Raw genomic sequence first — 23081 nt, 5'->3', positions numbered from 1 at the left:
GTTCTTAAACTCAATGGTAGAGAGAGGAGTACCTATCTAATGGGTAAATTTGGGAAAAGTTAAGCAAATAAGATTTGCTCAGCTTTTCCCTTTTCTTTCTTAGATGTGAGCTTCCTGCTGGGAAGGAAGTTTTCCTCTGTTCCTCTGGGTAGATAAATCTGCTTCATTCTGGGTTCTGTAATATTAAGTTCATTTGTTCACAGATATAATCCAAATCTTCCAACCTAGTCTATATCAGTAATTAAGGTTATAATTTGGTTCCCATATATTTATACTTTTTTCCTGTTTCTTGACTGGTTAAGAATTTGGGTAGAGAAGAGGAGTGCTATTTATTGGAACTGCTACTGTCCTCAATACCATGTGCAAAACTGTTTTACAAACAGACACACTGAAGAAGATAAATAAAGAAGGCTGAGCAAGAGAGTTCCAGAAAAACATCTACTTCTGCTTTATTGACTACACCAAAGCCTGTGATTGTGTGGATCACAAAAAAATATGGAAAATTCATAAAGAGATGGGAACACCAGACCACCTTACATGCCTCCTGAGAAATCTGTATGCAGGTCAAGAAGCAACAGTTAGAACTGGACATGGAACAACAGACTGGTTCCAAATTGGGAAAGGAGTAGTACATCAAGGCTATATATTGTCACCCTGCTTATTTAACTTACTTGCAGAGTACATTATGCGAAATGCCAGGCTGGATGAAGCACAAGCTAGAATCAAGATTGCTGGGAGAAATATCAATAACCTCAGATATGCAGATGACACCACCCTTATTTATGGTAAAAAGCAAAGAGAAACTGAAGAGCCTCTTGATAAAAGTGAAAGAGGAAAGTGAAAAAGCTGGCTTGAAACTCAACATTCAAAAAATGAAGATCATGGCATTTGGTCCCATCACTTCATGGCAAATAGATGGGGAAACAATGGAAACAGTGACAGACTTTATTATTTTGGGCTCCCAAATCACTGCAAATGGTGACTGCAGCCATGAAATTAAAAGACGCTAGCTCTTTAGAAGAAAAGTTATGATCAATGTAGATAGCATATTAAAAAGCAGAGACATTACTTTGCCAACAAAGTCTGTCTAGTTAAAGCTATGGTTTTTCCAGTAGTCATGTATGGATGTGAGAGCTGGACTATAAAGAAAGCTCAGCACTGAAGAATTGATGCTTTTGAGCTGTGGTGTTGGAGAAGACTCTTGAGAGTCCCTTGACAGCTAGGAGATCAAACCAGTCAATCCTAAAGGAAATCAACCCTGAATATTCATTGGAAGGACTGGTACTGTAGCTGAAGCTCCAATTCTTTGGCCACCTGATGCAAAGAACCGACTTGTTAGAGAAGACCTTGATGCTGAGAAAGATTGAGGGCAGGAGAATAAGGAGGTGAGAGAGAATGAGTCATTGGATGGCATCACTGTCTCAATGGTCATGAGTTTGAGCAAACTTAGAGAGAGAGTGAAGGACAGGGAAGTTTGGCATGCTTCAGTTTATGGGGTCGCAAACAGTCAGACATGACTTAGTGACCGAACAACAACACTGAAGAGTGTTATTAATATGTCAAAACATTATTATTAGAATTTCCATGAAGACAGATTTTTTTTGGTGGTGGTGGTGTCTATTTTATTCTCACTGCCTTATATTTAGTACCTAACACACATATTGTTGAAACAATAAAAAATAATGTGAAAACAGACTACTAAAGGCACTGTTGGACTTTTGTACAAACTAAGGTATATTCATTCACTCAGTTCAGTTCACTCAGTCGTGTCCAACTCTTTGCGACCCCATGAACTGTAGCACACCAGGCCTCCCTGTCCATCACCACCTGCCAGAGTCTACCCAAACCCATGTCCATTGAGTCAGTGATGCCATCCAACCATCTCATCCTCTGTCGTCCCCTTCTCTTCCTGCTCTCAATCTTTCCCAGCATCAGGGTCTTTTCCAATGAGTCAGCTCTTCACATCAGGTGGCCAAAGTATTGGAGTTTCAGCTTCAACATCAGTCCTTCCAATGAACACCCAGGACTGAACTCCTTTAGGATGGACTGGTTGAATCTCCTTGCAGTCCAAGGGACTCGCAAGAGTCTTCTCCAACACCACAGCTCAAAAGTATCAATTCTTTGGCACTCAGCTTTCTTGACAGTCCAACTCTCACATCCATACATGACTACTGGAAAAACTATAGCCTTGACTAGATGAACCTTCGTTGACAAAGTAATGTCTCTGCTTTTTAATATGCTGTCTAGGTTGGTCATAACTTTCCTTCCAAGGAGTAATCATCTTTTAATTTCATGGCTGCAGTCACCATCTGCAGTGATTTTGCCCAAAAAAATAAAGTCTGACACTCTTTCCACTGTTTCCCCATCTATTTGCCATCCATCCATGGGACTGGATGCCATGATCTTAGTTTTCTGAATGTTGAGCTTTAAGCCAACTTTTTCCCTCTCCTCTTTCACTTTCATCAAGAGGCTCTTTAGTTCTTCTTCACTTTCTGCCATAAGGGTGGTGTCATCTGCATATCTGAGGTTATTGATATTTCTCCCAGCAATCTTGATTCCAGCTTGTGCTTCCTCCAGCCCAGCGTTTCTCATGATGTACTCTCTGCATATCAGTTAAGTAAGCAGGGTGACAGTATACAGCCTCGACGTACTCCTTTTCCTATTTGGTACCAGTTGTTGTTCCAAACTGTTGTTCCATGTCCAGTTCTAACTGCTGCTTCCTGACCTGCATACAGGTTTCTCAAGAGGCAGGTCAGCTGGTCTGGTATTCCCATCTCCTTCAGAATTTTCCACAGTTTATTCACTCAATAAATATTTATTTGAATATCTACTACACGTGAAGCAGAACACAAACTATTGGGAATAAAATGATGAGCAAGATAGGTACAATTTCTGTCTTCTTAGGAAATGCGTAAAGTTTAGCATTAAATAAAATATTTATGTTCTCATATTTTTCACTGTAAAACACATTTTAAAAGTTCCAGAGGCTGAATATTACCAGTTCCTTTCCTTCACATCCACTGAAAAACTCAGGATCAGAAACTGGATCAGTGAGGTAAGACTGGAGAAGATTTAGCCGAAGACCAGTAGGAGGTTCATTAGTCATTTTGACTCCATTCTGTAGAATTGTTACTGGGAACTGAGACAGAACAAACAAAGAGCATTACTCTAGATAACCACTCAAGTCTTAAAAATGCATACAGTAGTGGATTAAAAGTAGGTATAAGAGAGGACTCCAGAAATATTTTTTAAAACCTCGTAATGTTAAGCATTTAAGATATACAGTGTAATAGTTAACCAAATAAATGTACTAAAATCCATAAGAAATAAACATACTTTTGGAGATGGGTAACTTGTGAGCCAAAGCCTAAAGGATGAGTTACAGGCTTCAGGAGAAAAATCTTCACATATTTTTTCTAACATGGGCATCCAGGAGACAGCGAGGTGACAATTCTGTAGGCAAACCCAAGTTCCTTCCTCTATTGCTGCTTTAATCATTTTTGTTGCAATGGGTCCTTGTCCCTGTCCCAGTGAAATAGCTTGAAATTTATTTCCAGACATAGCTTTATCATTTGCAAATTTTAGGAGGCCTAAGAGGGCATAAAAATAAATGGTTTCACTGCTTATTCTAAAATTATAAAATATGCTTTATGTTTCAGTATATAACAAGCATTTAACTGTGAAAAATTCTAGTTATTACTTTTCCTTATAAATACCAAATTTACTAAGTGATTTATAATCATCCAGGAAATAGATACTGAACAAGATGATTTATTTATAATTTCTTAAAGTTGGCAGTAGGCTTCCCTGGTGGCTCAGGTATAAAGAGTCTGCCTGCCAACACAGGAGACAAAGGTTTGATCCCTGGGTCAGAAGATCCCCTGGAGAAGGAACTTGCAATCCACTCCAGTATTCTTTCCTGGAAAAATTCCATGGACAGAGGAGCCTGGCAGGCTACAGTACATTGGGTCACAAAAGGTTCAAACACAACTTAGTGACTAAACAACAACAAAAGTTGATGGTATATGCTTACTGGCCATGGGATCTGCTCCTGGAGACAACACAAAAATTAAGGGAATGGTGCAATTTGAATCCAAATAACTCTTTGTCAAATCAAATGGTGGAGGCTCTACAAACTTTTTCCCTAGTTTGTCAGTTACATAATTAGTTATAGCTGGAGTTATCTGTTGAAGAGAGAAAAAATACAATCTTTAGAGTAATTTTTACTTCACAAAACAACTTTTTTCCTGAAAACTGACAAAGAGCAAACTCTGAGTCTAATGGACAAGAAAAACATGCAGTATATGATAGGCAAAGTACTAGTTTTCCTAATATACAAAAAGTACCTATAAAGTAATGGACAAGACTAACAATCCAAGAGAAAATGGGCAAAGAAGATAAACAGTTTATAGAAAATGAAATATAAATGGACCTTAAACATGTGAAAGGATGTTCAATCTCATTCAGTATAGCAGAGACTGCAAACTGTCCCATTCTGTGTCTCCTATTGGTAACAGAACCCCAAGTTTTCCCAACCTTTCATGCAGCAAGATGTGGCCAAGTTTTGGTCAGAGAAATACAAATAGAAATTATATATGGAGCTTCCAGATTCTATTTTTATAAGGAAACTGTTTGCTTTCAACACTCTCTTCTCCTGTTCAACAGAAGTGGTGTTTATGAGCTAGCTTCAATCTCACTGACAAGGACCAAACTTCAGGAGACTTCTCTAGCATGAGAAAAGAAACTTGAGTCCCTGGATGATCTTAAGAATCTCTGTACCCTGCCAGCTTTCAAGCATTTGCTCAGGGCTCTTAGGAAAGATGGAGATTAACTTCTATTTCATTTAAGCTACTGTATTTTAGGTCTCTTTGTTACAGAAGCTTAGTCTATACCTTAATACTTAAAAATAAGAAAAATACAGATTATAATTAGTTGCTGAGTTGTGTCTGACTCTTTGCAACCCCACAGATTGTTAACCTGTCAGGCTCCTCTGTCCATGGGATTCTTCAGGCAAGAATACTAGAGTGGGTAGCCATTCCCTTCTCCAAGGGATCTTCCTAACTCCAGGGGATCTTCCTAACCTAGCACTCCCACACTGCAGGAAAGATTCTTTACCATCTGAGCCATCCTTATCAGATGGTTAAATAAATGGGACATCAATAGCCTCTGTGTACTCATCCCTAGATTGTTTATTTTTCACAGTAGGCTAAAACCTGTTAGCTCAAAAGTCCATTGGCACTAAATTCAAAATATTACATATTCAACTGTTTTACACATAGCCTAAATAAGCAGATTTTTAGCCATTTAGAGCCTGTCTACTTTGCGGCAGACAAAGGATGAGATGGTTGGATGGCATCACTGACTCAATGGACATGAGTTTGAGCAAACTCAGGGAGACAGTGAAGGACAGGGAAGCCTGGTGTGCTGCAGTTCACAGGGTCGAGAAGGGTCGGACACGACTTAGCGAATGAACAACAATAGCAGATTCGACACTACAAAAGAAGAAATCACCACATTTAAAGACAACAATAGAAACTGTCCAACTGAGGCAAAGTGATACAAAAAATTTTTAAGTAATTAACAGAATATCAGACAACTGTGGTATAATATCAAGTAGTATGCATGCTAAGTTACTTCTCATGTCAGCCTCTGTATGACCCTATGGACTGTAGGCCCCCAGGCTCCTCTGTCCATGGGGATTCTCCAGGCAAGAATAGTGGAGTGGGTTGCCATGCCCTCCTCATCAAGCAGTGTAATGTATATTTAATTGAAATCATGGGCATAAAATATTTGAAGAAATAATAGCCAAAGTTTTTCTCGAGTTGAAGAAAACTATAAATTTACAGATCCAAGGACCTCAGTGAACCCATCTGAGCATCTGAAATGAAGGTTAAAGTACCAAATAATAGTAACTTTAAACCTAGTGTTTTATAAATGGCAGATTATCTGGGTTCCAAATAGAACCCATCTGTTTTTTACCTTATCAGGTCTTAAGCACCGAAGAATGATTATTTTCTGTAGTTCATTTAGCCTTGTATCCATTGGTGCTGGAAATTTAGCATTGTGTGGCTCCTTACTGTCATAGATCTCCCGCCATTCAGATACATTGTCATAAAAATGATCCCTAACGGAAAGAAAAGCTTAACAATTATCCTTTCACTGAGAAAAACTGAAAGAGATCATTGAATGAGGAGATGAATCAAGACAGTTTTATAACTGTTTTTTAAAGATCACTAGATTACAGATTTACCCATCACCATTCAGTGCTAAGTCATCATGTTTAAACAAGTACCTGAGTCCTCTGAAGGCAGGAAATTCACTTGCACGACAAATTTCCTCCCAGCTTTTATCCTGCAGCCAAGTTGGATCAGGATTTTTCTCAGCACTCTTAAGACTTACTCCTCCAGTTAAAAGAAACATCAGTTCTTGGTATTCAATCTCTTTCTTTGCCCTGTGTTCCCAAAATAAGGACTGTTGTAAATTGTTTTAACATTAAATGAAGTCAATTTCTGCTTCTATAGCATGGATAAAACAATCAGAATGGACTTATATTACTGCTATTAACAACTAGAAAAAACAGAAAAAAAAATCAAAGAAACAATTATTTTTAGAAATTGTAATAGCCAATGAAGGACTGTGGTACCTGAAAAAAAAGGGAGACAAGGTGATCCCTATGCTTGCCTCAGCTATCTGCCTGGAGGCACCTTTCAGACTATAAAACAGGGGAGGGGGAAATCAAAATCAGAAACTAGGAGTATTGTGGAGTTGAAGAGAAAGAGGTCAGAGTTAAGGAAGGCTGAGGTGACTGGAATTTGTGGGCAGAGTACCAGAGGTGGGAGAAGGCAATGGCACCCCACTTCAGTACTCTTGCCTGGAAAGTCCCATGGGCAGAGGAGCCTGGTAGGCTGCAGTCCATGGGGTCGCTAAGAGTCGGACACGACTGAGCGACTTCACTTTCATTTTTCACTTTCATGCATTAGAGAAGGAAATGGCAACGCACTCCAGTGTTCTTGCCTGGAGAATCCCAGGGACGGGGGAGCCTGGTGAGCTGCCATCTATGGGGTTGCACAGAGTCGGACACGACTGAAGTGACTTAGCGTAGCAGCAGCAGTACCAGAGGGAGGGAGATTCATGGAAAAGGAGCTCCAGAAATCTGCATACATATCCTCTTGATTCTTTTATTAAATTCCAAGTTATGTATGTGGATGGTAAAACTCTATGAACCCAGGCAAAGAATATCTGGGGAGCTGTAAACTAAGTAGCTATCGAAACTCACACAGGACTTAAGATATGAGTTATTGCCAACTAGACTTGAATCTTGATTGAACACCAGGACAGTTCAGTGGTGACACTGGAGGGATTATACTTTAGTAGTAGAGCTAACCTAGCTGTAGAATAAAGTCTATTCTAAAACTGCTGTAAGAAAGTGTAAAAAGAAAAGGGCCTGAAAAGGTCAAATGATTCAGTATAATTTAAACACATGCAAAGTAAAGTCTAGAGCAGAATAAAATCTAGAGCTCTTAAAGAAATATTAATAATAATAATAATAATAAAACCCAGCATTTACCAAAGTAAACTTCACAGCATCCATAACCAGGAGAAAAATCAGTATGTAGATACAGACACAGAAGTGGTAGAGATGATATAACAAGCCAACGAGAATGTTAAAAGAGCTATTATAAATACGCTGAAGGAGTGAAAGTGAAACATGAACATAATGAAGACAGAATTGGGCAATATAAAGAAAATAATCAATGAAACTTCCAGAGATAAAATATTAAAATCTGAAAGAAAAATTCACTGAATTTTTCTCAGGTTTATAAAACCTGAAAGTATCCATTACCAGATGGTGACTGCAGCCGTGAAATTAAAAGATGCTTACTCCTTGGAAGGAAAGTTATGACCAACCTAGACAGCATATTCAAAAGCAGAGACATTACTTTGCCAACAAAGGTTCATCTAGTCAAGGCTATGGTTTTTCCTGTGGTCATGTATGGATGTGAGAGTTGGACTGTGAAGAAGGCTGAGCGCCGAAGAACTGATGCTTTTGAAGTGTGGTGCTGAAGAAGACTCTTGAGAGTCCCTTGGACTGCAAGGAGATCCAACCGGTCCATTCTGAAGAAGATCAGCCCTGGGATTTCTTTGGAAGGAATGATGCTAAAGCTGAAACTCCAGTACTTTGGCTACCTCATGCGAAGAGTTGACTCACTGGAAAAGACTCTGATGCTGGGAGGGATTGGGGGCAAGAGGAGAAGGGGACGACAGAGGATGAGATGGCTGGATGGCATCACTGACTCGATGGACGTGAGTCTCAGTGAACTCTGGGAGTTTGTGATGGACAGGGAGGCCTGGAGTCCTGCGATTCATGGGGTCGCAAAGAGTCGGACACGACTGAGCGACTGATCTGATCTGATCCATTACCAGAAGACTTATACTATAAGAAATGTTAAAGGAAGCTTCAAGGAGATGCAAATTTGAATCAACAAAAAAGAATAAAGAGCATCAGGAATGGTTAACTAGAAGATAAACATAAAAAGTATTGTCCTATAATTTGTCTCTTTAAAAAATAATTGACTATTTAGAGCAAAAGAGCAATGTGCTGCAGGCTTTATAACATATGTACAAGTGAAATATAAAACAATAAAACAAAAGCTACAAGGGAGAGATGAGAGTATATTGTTTTAAGGTCTTATATATATATATAATATATATATATAATATATATATACATACACACAAAAATATATATACATATATATATATACTTTTCTCTCTCCCCTTATACCTTTTACCTTATACCTGTCATATATATATGCAAATCAAAAGATATACTATAACCCTAACAAATCACTAAAATAATAAAACATAAAATTATAGCTAATAAATGAACAAAGGAGATAAACTGGAATCACAAAAATAGTCAAAGAAAAACAGAAAATGAGGAAATGCAATAAAGAACAGATTGGCAAAACAGAAAATAAAATCATAAGACAGTAGATTTAAATATAACTCAATTATCTCATTAAATATATATAGTCTAAATGATTTTATTAAAGGCAGTGATTATCAGATTGGATAAGTAAGCCCCTACTACATGCTATCTACAAATCTAGTTTAAATATAAAACAAATAGGTTAAAAGTATGGAAAAATATATACGATGCTAACAGTACTCAAAAGAAAGCCGGAGGGGCTACAGTAATATCATAGAAAGTAGATTTCAGAGCAATGGTATTACCAGGGATTTTAAAAGGTCAAATAGATTTATCAGATCAATATAACAGTCCTAATCATTTACACATCTAATAACAAAACGTCAAAACACAAAGTAGTATTGATGGAACTGCAGGAGAAATCTCTGCAGAGATTCCAGATCTCTCTCAATAATTGAACAAATAGAAAAGCAACAAGAATATAGAAGATATATGGACCATCTTAACCTTCTTGACTGTTTTAGAACATTCCACCCAAGAACAGCAAAATTACAGTCTTTTCAAGAGCACATAGAACATTGACAAAGATAGATCATATTCTGGGCCATCTAATATCTCATTCATAAAATTTCTGGAATAGGAATAACTATGGAGACAGAAAGCAGATGAGTGTTACTGGGGCTGGTAGTAGGAGCAAGAATTGACTAAATTGCCACAAGGAAACTTCTCGGGATGATAGAAGTATCCTAAAACTGGATTTTGGTGATGGCTGCACAATTGTATAAGTGTACAAAAAAATCATCTACCTGTATTCTTACAATGGGGAGACTGCATGATATGTCAATTATATCTAATAAAGCTGAAAGAACAAAAGGATATCTCTATTGAGTAACTTCCATCTACATTAATAGAAAAAGGTGCAAAAGAACATTAACAGTGTATTCCCTTTGTGTAGAAAACCATATACAAATTATATAAACAGATATTTAGATACAGATATATACATACCCTTCACAAAAATTTATTTGAAATGGATCATAGACGTAAATGTAAAATGCAAACCTATGAAATTCCTAGAACATAGGAAAAAATCTAGGAGGCTTTAGGTATGGCAATAACTTTCTAGATACGATACAAAAGGCATGATCCATGAAAGAAAGAATTGATAAGATGGACTTCATTAAACTTTACAACATCTGCTCTATGAAAGACACTGTCAAAAGCATGAGAAAGCAAGCCACACACTGGGAGAAAATATTTCCCAAAGATGTATCTGATAAAGGACTGTCATCCAACTCAACAATAAAAAATGAACAATCAAACCAATTAATAAATGGACAAAAGCCCTTACAAATACCTCACCAAAAAGATAACAAATAAGCAAACTTCATTATCATATATCATTAGTGAAAATGATAATGATATATCATTATCATTGAATTGAAAATTAAAACAACACTCCACATCTATTTGGTGAAATCCAGAACACTGACAAGACCAAATGCTAGCAAGGTTGTGAAGTAACAGGAAATCTCATTCACTGCTGATAGAACGCAATGGATTATGAGATGTGCACTATATGCTTGTTGGGTCTCTTCTGGGACCTGTTATGTAAAACGGGTTTAAACTTCCACTTAGGACCCATTTTCAAAGTAATTTTCACAGAGAAAATATGAATCAAGAAGGAAAATCTTTTAATAATTTAATGGTCCCATAAGTAAGAAAGTAAATTACTCCTCCAGCACTTTATTCTGCTCAATATGTGCTGGCTTCTGAGTTCCTGCTTCTTCCAGAATGTGGGTCAGTATCAACATTCAGGATCCCAAGGACCACAAGCCAAGATTCCTAAAAAGCTGAGGTGCCACATGGAATATCTTGGAAGACAGTCTCTTACGAAACCAAATATAGCAAATTCCCATCTGCTATCTATTTTACACATGGTAATGTAAGTTTCCATGTTACTGTCTCCACACTCATGGAACTCAAAAGGGGCTCTATATCAACCTAGAGGGCTGGGATGGGAAGAGAAATGGGAGGGAGATTCAAGAAGGGGGGGGACATATGTATACCTATGGCTGATTCATACTGATGTTTGAGAGAAAAGAACAAAATTCTGTAAAATAATTACCCTTCAATTAAAAAATAATTTTAAAAAAACTTAATACACTTATTCATGATCCAGCAATCACACTTAGTATTTAACTAAATAAGCTAAAACATACATATATCCAAAAACCTGCACACAAATGGTTTCAGCAGTTTTATTCATACTTTTCAAAACTTGTAAGCAACCAAGATGTCCTTCAGTAGGTGAACAGATAAACTGTAGTATATGCAGACAATGAAATGTTACTCAGTGCTAAAAAGAAATGAATCATCAAGCCATGAAAATACACAGAGAAGCTTAAATGCATATTAAGTGAAAGAAGCCAATCTAAAAACCCTATTTTTTTTTCTTTTGGCCATGCCACACACCGCACGGTGGTATCTTAGTTCTCTGACCAGGCCCAGCAGTGAAAGTGCCAAGTCCTAACCACTGGAATGCCAGGGAATTCCCTGAAAAAAAAACTATTTCCTTATATGAATGGTAGTTACACAGATTTTTTGCTTTGTAGGAATTTACTAGACTGTTGAACATTTTTTGAGTTCTTTTGTATAACCCAAATTTTAAAAGTCGAACATAAATTCACGACTGAAAAACAGAGTAAAAAAACATGATATCCTTCTGTGAGAAGCCACTGATTAGGTTTTCAGGGTAGGTTTTTAAAATAAAGAAAAAGCAAGTAACTTACAAAAGGAGGTTGGCACACAATAAAAAGGAAAACAATAGCTTGTCCTTCTCAAACAGTGACCGGCATATATTACAATATAAGTTGTATGTAAAGTGGTCATTTAAATATCTTAGGCGCTTTTCCAAAATTTTGGATTTGTTACTGAAATGTTAAAAAAAAGAAAATATATTGAGTCAAGTAAATCTAAGAAAAAATAAGTTACACATGAATTAACATACACATTTTATTTTATCAAAATAACCACTGTTAAAAACATGAAACTACACACACACACATACACACACATACACATGAGTGCATATTAAAAAATGGTGAAATCTGAATAAGCTCTCTGGATTGTACCAATATAAATTTTCTGGTTGTGATACTGTATATAGTTATAGAAGAAGTTATCGTTGGAAGGGAACCCGCGTGCACTATTGGTGGAAATGTAAATTGATACAGCCATCATGAAAAACAGCACAGAGGTTTCTCAAAAAAATTAAAAATAAAACTACCATACAATCCAGCAATTCCACTTCTGAGTATTTACCCCTAAAAAACTCCAAAAAACACAAACTCAAAAGATATGTGTACCCCTATGTTTACTACAGCATTATTGTTTTCCTAACTGAAGTATAGTTGAAGTACAGCACAGTAATTCAGATATATACACTTCTAAAAGTGTTTCCAAAGTGGATGCACTATATTACGAGGGTTCCATTCACATCCTCGTCGACTTGCTATTGACATTTATGTCAATTCTTCAGCTTGAATATCCTCCATCATGTACGGTGAGTTAATTCAAATTCCAAATCCCAGCTGGGAAAGCTTAGGGATTTCAATCACTCAGGAAAGACTGATCCACCAAGAGCCCATGTAGAACACATATGCTAGGCTCAAATCATATTTTTTTCCTACTTAACAAGTTACTTAATACCAGACATTGTTAAAAATACTTTACAAATATTATCTTTTAATTCTCAAAAGAACTCTTAAAGGTAGGTACTATTATTATCCCTATTTTACAGATAAGGAAAATTGAGGCAATTACAGAAAAGTTAACTGTCTTGCCTATATTCATGTAGCTATTTAATTGAAATTAAACTTCAGTTAAACTGAAATTTACTCCCTTGGAAGAACTGAAATTTAATCCCTTACTCCAGTCTAATTCCAAGATCTGTGTACATTCATTAATTGATTAAAGTGAAAACATCTAGCAAATGATTAGAAATGTGGAGCTGAAACTTAGGGACCTCAAGGCTGGAGGAAGATAAACTGGAGTTGCTAGCAAAGATAGGTTATTGCCTTAGCAAAATATTTAAAAGAAAGGTGGGGAAAGGACTAAAGCTAATCCCTCTATGCTTAAATCTTGAGTAGGAGTGAAATAAAACTTAGAATAGAAGAGAGGTCTGCTTGCTTGCTTTCTCCTTCTTCCTTTCCTTCCTTGCTCCCTCCCTTCCTCCCTTTCTTCCTCCCTTCTTTCCCATCCTTCCTTCCTTCACTTCTTCCTTCATTCCTTCACTTTCCCATATTTTGTAATCAATAATGAATATGTATTATATATAAATAATAAGAAAAGCTATATATTTTAAATAGAAAGGATGGTGAAAATACAACCTAGGGAGAATGAATGATGCTAGAGAATGTTTACCTGTCATGAATAGAGTTGATATAAAGGTTCACAAACCAGATGAGAGAGTACTGGTACATGGGATCAATGTTAGCCAGGTCTGCAATGCTGAAGAATAACACTGATGAATGTTTAGCAATAGGTCTATAACCTTCTCGAGACTCTGCTATTTTGAGTTCTGTTTTTTCTGCAATCTGGAAGAAGAGAAAAATCAAGATGAAGAAATAGGAGATGTGTTTTAATTATATATATTTCATACAATGAAATTTATATTAAAAATATCCCCTAAGTTAATGACAAAATTATACGGGCATGGATTACATGAAAGGGCTTTATTATGCAAACATCTATAAAGAAAGAAAGGGAAAGAAAGGAAGTAAAGAACTAGGGAGACAGGGAAGAGAACAAAGAGAGAGTGGAAAGAAGGAAGGTAAAAGAAAGAAAAATATCTTTACAGATCAAAGGTGTAACTACCCATCAATTATCTCTTTCTTATTTGACGACGACAAAGCTGTCAATCTCTGCTTATTCTTTGCCTTAATCTGACATGTATCTACTATTGTCACTCACCCTCTTTCAAACCTAGACAGCATACTAAAAAGCAGAGACATCACTTTGCCAACAAAGTTCCGTATAGTCAAAGCTATGATTTTTCTAGTAATCACATAAGTGTGGGAGAGGTGGACCGTAAAGAAGGCTGAGTGCGGAAGAACTGATGCTTTCAAATTGTGGTGCTGGAGAAGATTCTTGAGAGTCCCTTTGACAGCTAGGAGATCAAATCTGTCAATCCTAAAGGAAATCAACCCTGAATCATTGGAAGGACTGATGTTGAAGCTGAAGCCCCAGTGCTTAGGCCATCTGATGTGAAGAGCTGACTCATTAGAAAAGACCCTGATGCTGTGAAAGATTGAGGACGGGAGAAGAGGGTGACAGAGGATGAGATGGTTGAATGGCATCGCCAACTCAATGGACATGAGTTTGAGCAAACTCAGGGAGATAGGGAATGACAGGCAAGCATGGTGTGCTACAGTCTATGTGGTTGCAAAGAGTCCAACATGACTTAGTGACTGAACACCCTCTTTTAATAGGTCAGAGACAGAGGGAGAAGGAGAGAGAGAGAAAGTGTGTATATGTGTATAGTTTAAGGCACCAACATGTTACCAGAACCCAGCACAAAGTCTAGCAAATCAAGAATCTGGAAGTATTTGTTGGCTTTTTATTTGTTGTTCTTGTTACATTAAGAACATCTTTTTTTTTCAGTGAGATTCTCATAATTTTAACTTTTTTCTAAGAGGGGTATAGATAGATAGATATTCAACCTCCAAAAGAAAAAAAAATTTCTTCAAGACAATAGTCATTCCAATGACAACTCAGTATGCTAGGGTGATATTCTATAGGAAAAACGTATAGAGCACTTTTCCAACCCACTCTCCCTTCTTTGGACATGCTGTCCACAAACTCTGCTGAATAAGTTGCCTATGTAGCCACATTTATACTTAATGATCCTGTTTTAAGCTGATTCAATCAGGTGGTAGGGACAGAACCGGACCCAATATTAGCTAATACATTTTCCCTCCAGAGAATTAGATCTTCAGGAGCATCAAAAACTGAAATCAGGTGGTGCTCAGCCTTAGAGCTAAAAGGTAATGGTATCAGAGTTGGTTTATATGTGCAAGATAAAAGTACAAAGTAACAGTACAGAAGTTTTACAGAAAAGAACTTGGTCTCCAGATGGAGCAGAATGAAGCATGTATGAGGACCATACAACCTTAGAGAAAAGGAGAGACAAAGAGCATAGAAATTTAACACTTTCCCTTCATTCCTGAGGCCTACATGTACTTCCTACACTGGGGAAAATAAAATATCCCCAATTTGAGTGGGTTTGTGTTCCTTACAAGCAAACTTTCCCCCAAATTACAGTATAACTACAATTAAAAGTAAGTTTTGAAGCTCCACCTTGACTATAACTAAAACAAAGTTATCAACAATGGAAATGAATGACACCTTTACAAAAGAAAGTATGATTTTAGTATTCTCATTTAAATCTTCTGTTATTTAACCCTTAATTTTTCAGCCAAGTACTATTTACCACTGCAGTGATCAATGCAAATAAATGATTACTTTATAGTCATCAATGCAAAAAAATGATTACTTTTCAGTGATCAGTGCAAAAAAATAGAGGAAAACAACAGAATGGGAGAGACTAGAGATCTCTTCAAGAAAATTAGAGATACCAAAGGAACATTTCATGCAAAGATGGGCACAATAAAGGACAGAAATGGGATGGACCTAACAGAAGCAGAAGATACTAAGGAGAGGTAGCAAGAACTATACAAAAAAGAACTTCATGATCCAGAGGACCACAATGGTGTGATTACTCGCCTAGAACCAGTCATCCTGGAGTTTGAATTCAAGTGGACTTTAGAAAGCATCACTACAAACAAAGCTAGTGGAGGTCATGGAATTCCAGGTAAGCTATTTCAAGTCCTGAAAGATGATACTGTTAAAGTGCTGCACTCAATACGCCAGCAAATTTGGAAAACTCAACAGTGGCAATACGATTGGAAGAGATAAGTTTTCATTCCAATTTCAAAGAAAGGCAATGCCAAACAATGTTCAAACTAAAGGCAATGCCAAACAATGTTCAAACTACTGCACAATTGCACTCATCTCACACGCTAGCAAAGTAATGCTCAAAATTCTCCAAGCCAGGCTTCAACAGTATGTGAATTAAGAACTTCCAGATGCTCAAGCTGGATTTAGAAAAGACAAAGGAACCAGAGATCAAAATGCCAACATCTGTTGGATCATCAAAAAAGCAAGAGAGTTCCAGAAAGACATCTCCTTGACTATGCCAAAGCCTTTGATTGTGTGGATCACAACAAAATGCAGAAAATTCCTAAAGAGATGGGAATACCAGACTGCCTGACCTGCCTCTTGAGAAATCTGTACGCAGGTCAGAAAGTAACAGTTAGAAATGGACATGGAACAACAGACTGGTTCCAAATAGGGAAAGGAGTACATCAAGGCTGTATATTGTCACCCTGCTTATTTAACTTATATGCAGAGTACATCATATGAAATGTACTGGACTGGATGAAGCATAAGCTGGAATCAAGACTGCAGGAAGAAATATCAATAACCTCAGATACGCAGATGACACCACCCTTATGACAGAAAGTGAAGAGGAACTAAAGACTGGGAATGCAAACTAGTACAGCCACTATGGAGAACAGTGTGGAGATTCCTTAAAAAACTGGAAATAGAATTGCCTTATGATCCAGCAATCCCACTGCTGGGCATACACACTGAGGAAACCAGAAGGGAAAAAGACACGTGTACCCACAATGATCATCGCAGCACTGTTTATAATAGCCAGGACATGGAAGCAACCTAGATGCCCATCAGCAGATGAATGGATAAGAAAGCTGTGGTACATATATACACAATGGAGTATTACTCAGCCATTAAAAAGAACACATTTGAATCAGTTCTAATGAGGTGGATGAAACTGGAACCTATTATACAGAGTGAAGTAAGCCAGAAAGAAAAACACCAATACAGTATACTAACACATATATATGGAATTTAGAAAGATGGTAACAAAAACCCTGTGTACGAGACAGAAATAGAGACACTGATGTATAGATCAGTCTTATGGACTCTGTGGGAGAGGGAGAGGGTGGGGAGATTTTGGAGAATGGCATTGAAACATGTATAATATCATGTATGAAACGAGTCACCAGTCCAGGTTCAATGCAGGATACTGGATGCTTGGGGCTGGTGCACTGGGACGACCCAGAGGGAGGGTATGGGGAGGGAGGAGGGTTCAGGATGGGGAGCATGGGTATACCTGTGGCGGATTCATTTCGATATTTGGCAAAACTAATACAATATTGTAAAGTTTAAAAATAAAATAAAATTTTAAAAACATTAAAAGAAAGTGGAAGAGGAGAGTGAAAAGATGGCTTAAAACTCAAATGAGCTGACTCATTTGAAAAGACCCTGATGGGGGAAAGATTGAGGACAGGAGGAAGAGGGACAACAGAGGATGAGACGGTTAGATGGCATCACTGACTGAATGGACATGAGTTTGGGTAGGCTCTGGGAGTTGATGCTGGACAGGGAGGTCTGGCGTGCTGCAGCTCGTGGGGTCGTGAAGAGTCAGACACAACTGAGCAACTGAACTGAACTGAAATGAACTGAAAACTCAACATTTAAAAAACAAAGATCATGGCATTCAGTCCCATCACTTCATGGCAAATAGATGGAAACAGCGAGAGTCTTTATTTTCTTGGGCTCCAAAATCACTGCATATGGTGACTGCAGCCATGAAATTAAAAGATGCTTGCTCCTTAGAAGGGAAGTTATCACCAACCTAGACAACATATTAAAAAGCAGAGACATTACTTTGCCAACAAAGGTCTGTCTAGTCAAAGCTATAGTTTTTCCAGTACTTATGTATGGATGTGAGAGTTGGACTATAAACAAAGCTGAGCACCGAAGAATTGATGCTTTTGAACTGTGGTGTTGGAGAAGACTCTTGAGAGTCCCTTGGACTGCAAGGAGATCCAACCTGTCCATCCTAAAGGAAATCTGTCCTGAATATTTATTCGAAGGACTGATGCTGAAACTAAAACTCCAATACTTTGGCCACCTGATGGGAAGAACTGACTCACTGGAAAAGACCCTGATGCTGGGAAAGATTGAAAACAGGAGGAGAAGGGTACAACAGAGGATGAGATGGCTGGATGGCATCTCCGACTCAATGGACATGAGTTTGAGTAAACTCCGGGAGTTGGCGACGGACAGGGAGGCCTGGCATGCTACAGTCCATGAGGTGGCAAAGAGTCAGACATGACTGAGCTACCGAACTGAACTGAACTGAACTGAACCGAACCATTTACCATTCAGTTCAGTTCAGTTCAGTTTGCTTACTGTAAATGGTAAATGTTAATTTACATTACATTTACCATTAACAGTAAGAAGAGTAAATAATAATTTAACTCAGGTTCCAAGGCTTGCTCTATAGTATATTTATAAATAGCATTACATTTACATATACTTGAACCCTTAGTATGAACACATAGAGATTTTTTATTAATTATTATTAATTACCTAAAATCAAACAATTTGTTATTTTCTAACAAATAAACATTGTGAGCATATGATGTTAAAAAATTGAAGTGTGAAATTCACTAGGAGGAGAATTTATTATCTGTAAAAATTTCCTGATATTTATATATATTATATATTTATACAGTAATATTTATATATTTTATATTTATATATATTATACTTCCCTAGAATCCACTAGAATGTATTTTAGTCATGACAACTTTTGTTGGGGGGAAACCTCTGGAACCTATAGAACAAATCCTTAAAGTTTCACTTGTGTTTGTTTAATCTTATGGTTTGGGACAAAAAGGAAGGTGGGTTTTAGACTACGTGCAAAGACTTGCTGTGAAGATGTGTTTTCTGACGTTGAGTGGGTGGAACAGAAGTCATGGCCATATACAGAGCAAGTTTTGAATCAAAATATATAGAGATTTCTAAATTATGTTTGTAAAGATCAACGAGACCCAGTCAAAAAGACAAGATTAAATTTCTCTCTCTTTGTAAGATAAAGTATTTGAACAAATAAATATTGACATCTACTTTCCTCTTTGAGCCTAATAGAAAATAAGCTGATAAATGCTTCCTGTCTTTTCTTTCACTTTGAAAAAACATGTGGTGAGAGGAGAGTGAGGAATGGGATCTGTTTTGATAGACAGTAATTGGGAAGGTAGACATTATCGAATATCTCAGCCATGGACCCCAGATGAGAGGCTACTCTGAGACACTACTCCTTTTGGCTCTCCTGAAATGAAAAACACAAGCACAAAACAAAACAGTACACCCAGAGAGAGTCGTTTCCCTCACATTCACATAAACTAAACCCATCCCAAAGGGAAGTCCTCTCCCCCAAAAACGGGTGAGTGAGGTAGGGTGCAAACAGAAGGATGCCAAGCAATTAGTGAAATTTCTACTTAGGATTCTCCTTATTTTTTAATTATCCCAATACTAAAGATATGTTTAGTTCATTGGGTGGGCTAAAGAGGATAGAAGGGTCTGAAAATCATTAAAGTAAGCCTACTGAAGTCAATCTGTATTATCATTTCATTGTGTAAACTTGGGGCTTAACTATTTTTTCTGGGCCCTGCTCTTCTCAACTATGAAATGCTAAAATGACTAATAGCTAAGGCCCCTTTAACCTGTAACACTAGGATTATATTTTTTTAAGACAATATAAAAATACCATTTGAAAAAATTTTTTAAATACCATTTGGCTGCATTAGATTAATTTGCAGCCAAGTATGCTGTTGTGTGAGTCTTCTTCCTCCACCTGCCGCTCCCAACTCTCATACCTCCTCCCTCTCAGACAGATGACGAGGCAACACCAGAAGAACATCCTCATTAGCTCCTAGAACCACGTACTGTCCAAATAACCAGCAATGACCTCATACATCTTAAGTTCCAAGTTCTCAAACTGAAGTTTTAGTTGAGGAGTCAATCAAAACTTGAAAGAACCTGACTCGCTTACCCTACCTATGGAACAACAAAAATTATACTAAAACTTTTTTTCACTCCAAATTTATTTCTTCTATTTATAGGTACCACATAGATGACACGGGTTTTGAATGATTCAACAGTAAGAGATATTCTTATAAGTTTAAAACTAGTTTATATGCTGTGGTATTTTATGAATTATTTTCCTCTTCCCATAAGCCTATTACAGCACTTTACTTAGGAAGTGGGAGCAAACTGGACTCCAAAGAATCAAAAAAATTTCTAGGATTCTTTTTTTACCTGTTGTTTCTTGGTTATCTCATTGGACATCAATTTAGCAGAGTCCAAGATTTTAATCGCACTTTCATCTTCTAAAATGTTTCCTTCTGAAGATGATAATGTTTCTAAAATTTTTTTCTCTATATCTTTCAGCTGTTTCTTATTAGCTGCAGACTGAAGAATAAGAGCATTTCGTTCCTCTTCTAACTCTGGTCTAAAAAGATAAAAACATTTGATCTAAATTTGTAGTATTTTATCTAAATATTAGACATCACCATTTTGTAGGCATTTAAATATAACAATTTTGTAGACATGTAACACAAATTAAGATGATTAACCTCTTTAACTTAAGGAAAAAACATTTCCATGAAAATGATAATTTGAGAAATTCAAGCAAAAAAAAAGCATTAATTATAAATATGTAAAATGCAGCAATAATATATACTATGTTAAGTCTAAAAATATGTTAAGTTTACCCATTGGCTTAGCTCATTGTGTGAGAATAAGAACTGGAAAAGACACTCAGAATATGAAACTTCTATTCCTTGGCTTAATCATATTCAGTCTCATTTTCAACATTTCTTCTATAATAGCAGACACAGAAAAGATGACTTATACAACTGGCTCAAAGGAAAAGATAGAATTGGCACTTAATACCTTAACAAAGATGGTATGAAACTTCAAATAACATAATTCATGTTATAGAATATGTTATGACATAGTTCTGTCTTAGATATTATGCAAGTGGGATAAATACTGAAAATAACTAAAGTACCTCATGGTACATATTTTCACTTATAAATTGATTTCATTTAATTGACTACTTGATAGTATTATATTAAGCTTAAAGCTGAGTCAAAGATTTCCTTCAGGAAGCAATTCTTTTTTAAAAAATAGTTATTTATTTGGCTGTGCTAGGTCTTAGTTGTGGCATGTGGGATCTAGTTCCCTGACCAGGAATAAAAGATGGGCCTGCATTGGGAGCTTACAGTCTTAGCCACTTTAAAGGAAATCCCAGGAAGCAATTCTTTACTAGTAGCCCTTCCAGGGATCATAATATTTTTTCTCATTAAAAAAAAAAAAAAACACATGCTAGTAATGGAAAAATAATGAGTTATCCATAATCTTACTACTCCTAAGGATTATCACTATTAATATTCTGGTGTATTCTTTCTCAATCTTTTTTTCATATATATGGATATCCATTCATGTATTAACTTTGAAAAACAAATTATCCCTATCATATATAGTTTTGTATCCTGCTTTTTCATTCTTGTCCTAAGTATTTTATTTCATTAATATTATGTATATGTCTTTGAACACATTTCTGATTTTGTCCAAAACATACATTTCAAGAAACAAAAATTTTTGTTTCAAACAATCAGATACAAGTCAAAAGTCATGGCACATCACCTAAATCCTATTACCCATAAATATAACATGGTTGGCTTATAACTTATTTGTTATAGAATGATTGTTTTAAAGAATTCTGTATTTATTTAATTTATAATGACAAAGGAGATCAAACCAGTCCATCCTAAAGGAAATCAATCCTGAATATTCACTGGAAGGACTGATACTGAGGCTAAAGTTCCAGTACTTTGGCCACCAGATGTGAAGAGCCAACTCATTAGAAAAGACCCTGGTGCTGGGAAAGACTGAAGGCAAAGGAGAAGAGGGCAGAGGAGAATGAGTTAGTTAGATAGCATCACTGACTCAGTGGACATGAATTTGAGCAAACTCCAGGAGATAGTGAAGGACAGGCAAGCCTGGCGTGCTGCAGTTCACAGGATCGCGAAGAGTGGGACACAACTTAGCGAATGAACAACAATAAAATTTAGACAAGGTTTCAGAATAATCACATAACAGAAGTATTCAGTTCAGTTCAGTCGCTCAGCCGTGTCCAACTCTTTGAGACCCCATGGACTGCAGCACGCCAGGCCTCCCTGTCCATCGCCAACTCCTGGAGTTTACTCAAACTCATGTCCGTTGAGTCGGAGACACCATCCAGCCATCTCATCCTCGGTTGTCCCCTTCTCCTCCCGCCTTCAATCCTTCCCAGCATCAGGGCTTTTCCAAGGAGTCAGTTCTTCACATCAGGTGGCCAAAGTTGCCATGATGATCATCTTTGTCATGATCAGCAAAGATGCCATGATCTTAGTTTTCTGAATGTTGAGCCTCAAGCCAACTTTATGGCCTACAAATATTCTTTTCTAGACTATCTGAAAGTATCTAAGAAAATACATACCTCTCCTTTGCAACAACAATACCAAGTAATTGATCTTCAAGTCCTTCTGGAGTTATCATGAAATTGAGCAAAGATACCTTTGTAGCCAGCTCTGGCATATAATGTGGATTTCTCAACTTTGTGGTGATATAAAACTTGAAATCAAAGGAATACTCAATAATGACCTCACCAAGTCTGATGCAATCAATGCCACCTGTATTTCAGAGACAAATGCATAATAAATAAGCCAAAGTTACATAGCCTTTCCCCTTCTGTTAAAACCCATCCTAGGTTATAAGTAAAATGTCATAAAGTAATTTCAAATAGAATACAAGTGTTGCAAAAGCCAAAGACACAGAGGCAAGTAAGCAATTATATAGCATGAATCATTAATTCTGGGGTAATATAAGATGTCTTTTCTGGTTGTCATGGAGCCTTCTAAATTAAGATTCCTTTTGATCTTACTTCCTCTATTAATTTTCAATAATGGTTCCAAAATTATTTATAAATGACTAAAGCTCTTAAAAGTACTAGAGTTTGACAGAGAAAAAATTTAAAAGCAGAAAGATATACAAGGTGGACAATGTTTACCTAAAGTCAACTCTGGTCCACATTAACCATTGCTATTCATAGTAATGGACTTTGTGGGGCCCTTGGTCATAAGATAAAGAAATTTCAGGCTGGATTCAA

At 36.9% G+C, this 23081-nt stretch overlaps 1 protein-coding gene across 10 annotated transcripts in view; it reads right to left on the bottom strand.

Annotated features, from left to right (window-relative positions):
* DNAH12 (dynein axonemal heavy chain 12) overlaps positions 1-23081 on the bottom strand; it is a 191444-nt gene that overhangs the window by 16313 nt on the left and 152050 nt on the right. For 8 of the 10 annotated variants that reach the window (XM_061396580.1, XM_061396577.1, XM_061396576.1 and 5 more), the window contains 9 exons: positions 22413-22605; positions 20186-20378; positions 13358-13530; positions 11725-11865; positions 6293-6451; positions 5980-6124; positions 4034-4184; positions 3337-3590; positions 2999-3139 (listed from right to left, as the gene is read on the bottom strand). In XM_061396580.1, the coding sequence (XP_061252564.1) occupies positions 2999-3139; positions 3337-3590; positions 4034-4184; positions 5980-6124; positions 6293-6451; positions 11725-11865; positions 13358-13530; positions 20186-20378; positions 22413-22605 (1550 nt within the window). Of the gene's footprint in view, positions 1-2998; positions 3140-3336; positions 3591-4033; positions 4185-5979; positions 6125-6292; positions 6452-11724; positions 11866-13357; positions 13531-20185; positions 20379-20408; positions 20749-22412; positions 22606-23081 lie in introns of those variants that run through there. The other 2 variants (XM_061396583.1, XM_061396584.1) reach the window with 2 other exon arrangements.

Source organism: Bos javanicus, chromosome 22, assembly GCF_032452875.1.
Source record: "Bos javanicus breed banteng chromosome 22, ARS-OSU_banteng_1.0, whole genome shotgun sequence".
NCBI classification, from domain to species: domain Eukaryota; kingdom Metazoa; phylum Chordata; class Mammalia; order Artiodactyla; family Bovidae; genus Bos; species Bos javanicus.
This window is presented reverse-complemented; position numbering and strand designations above follow the sequence as displayed.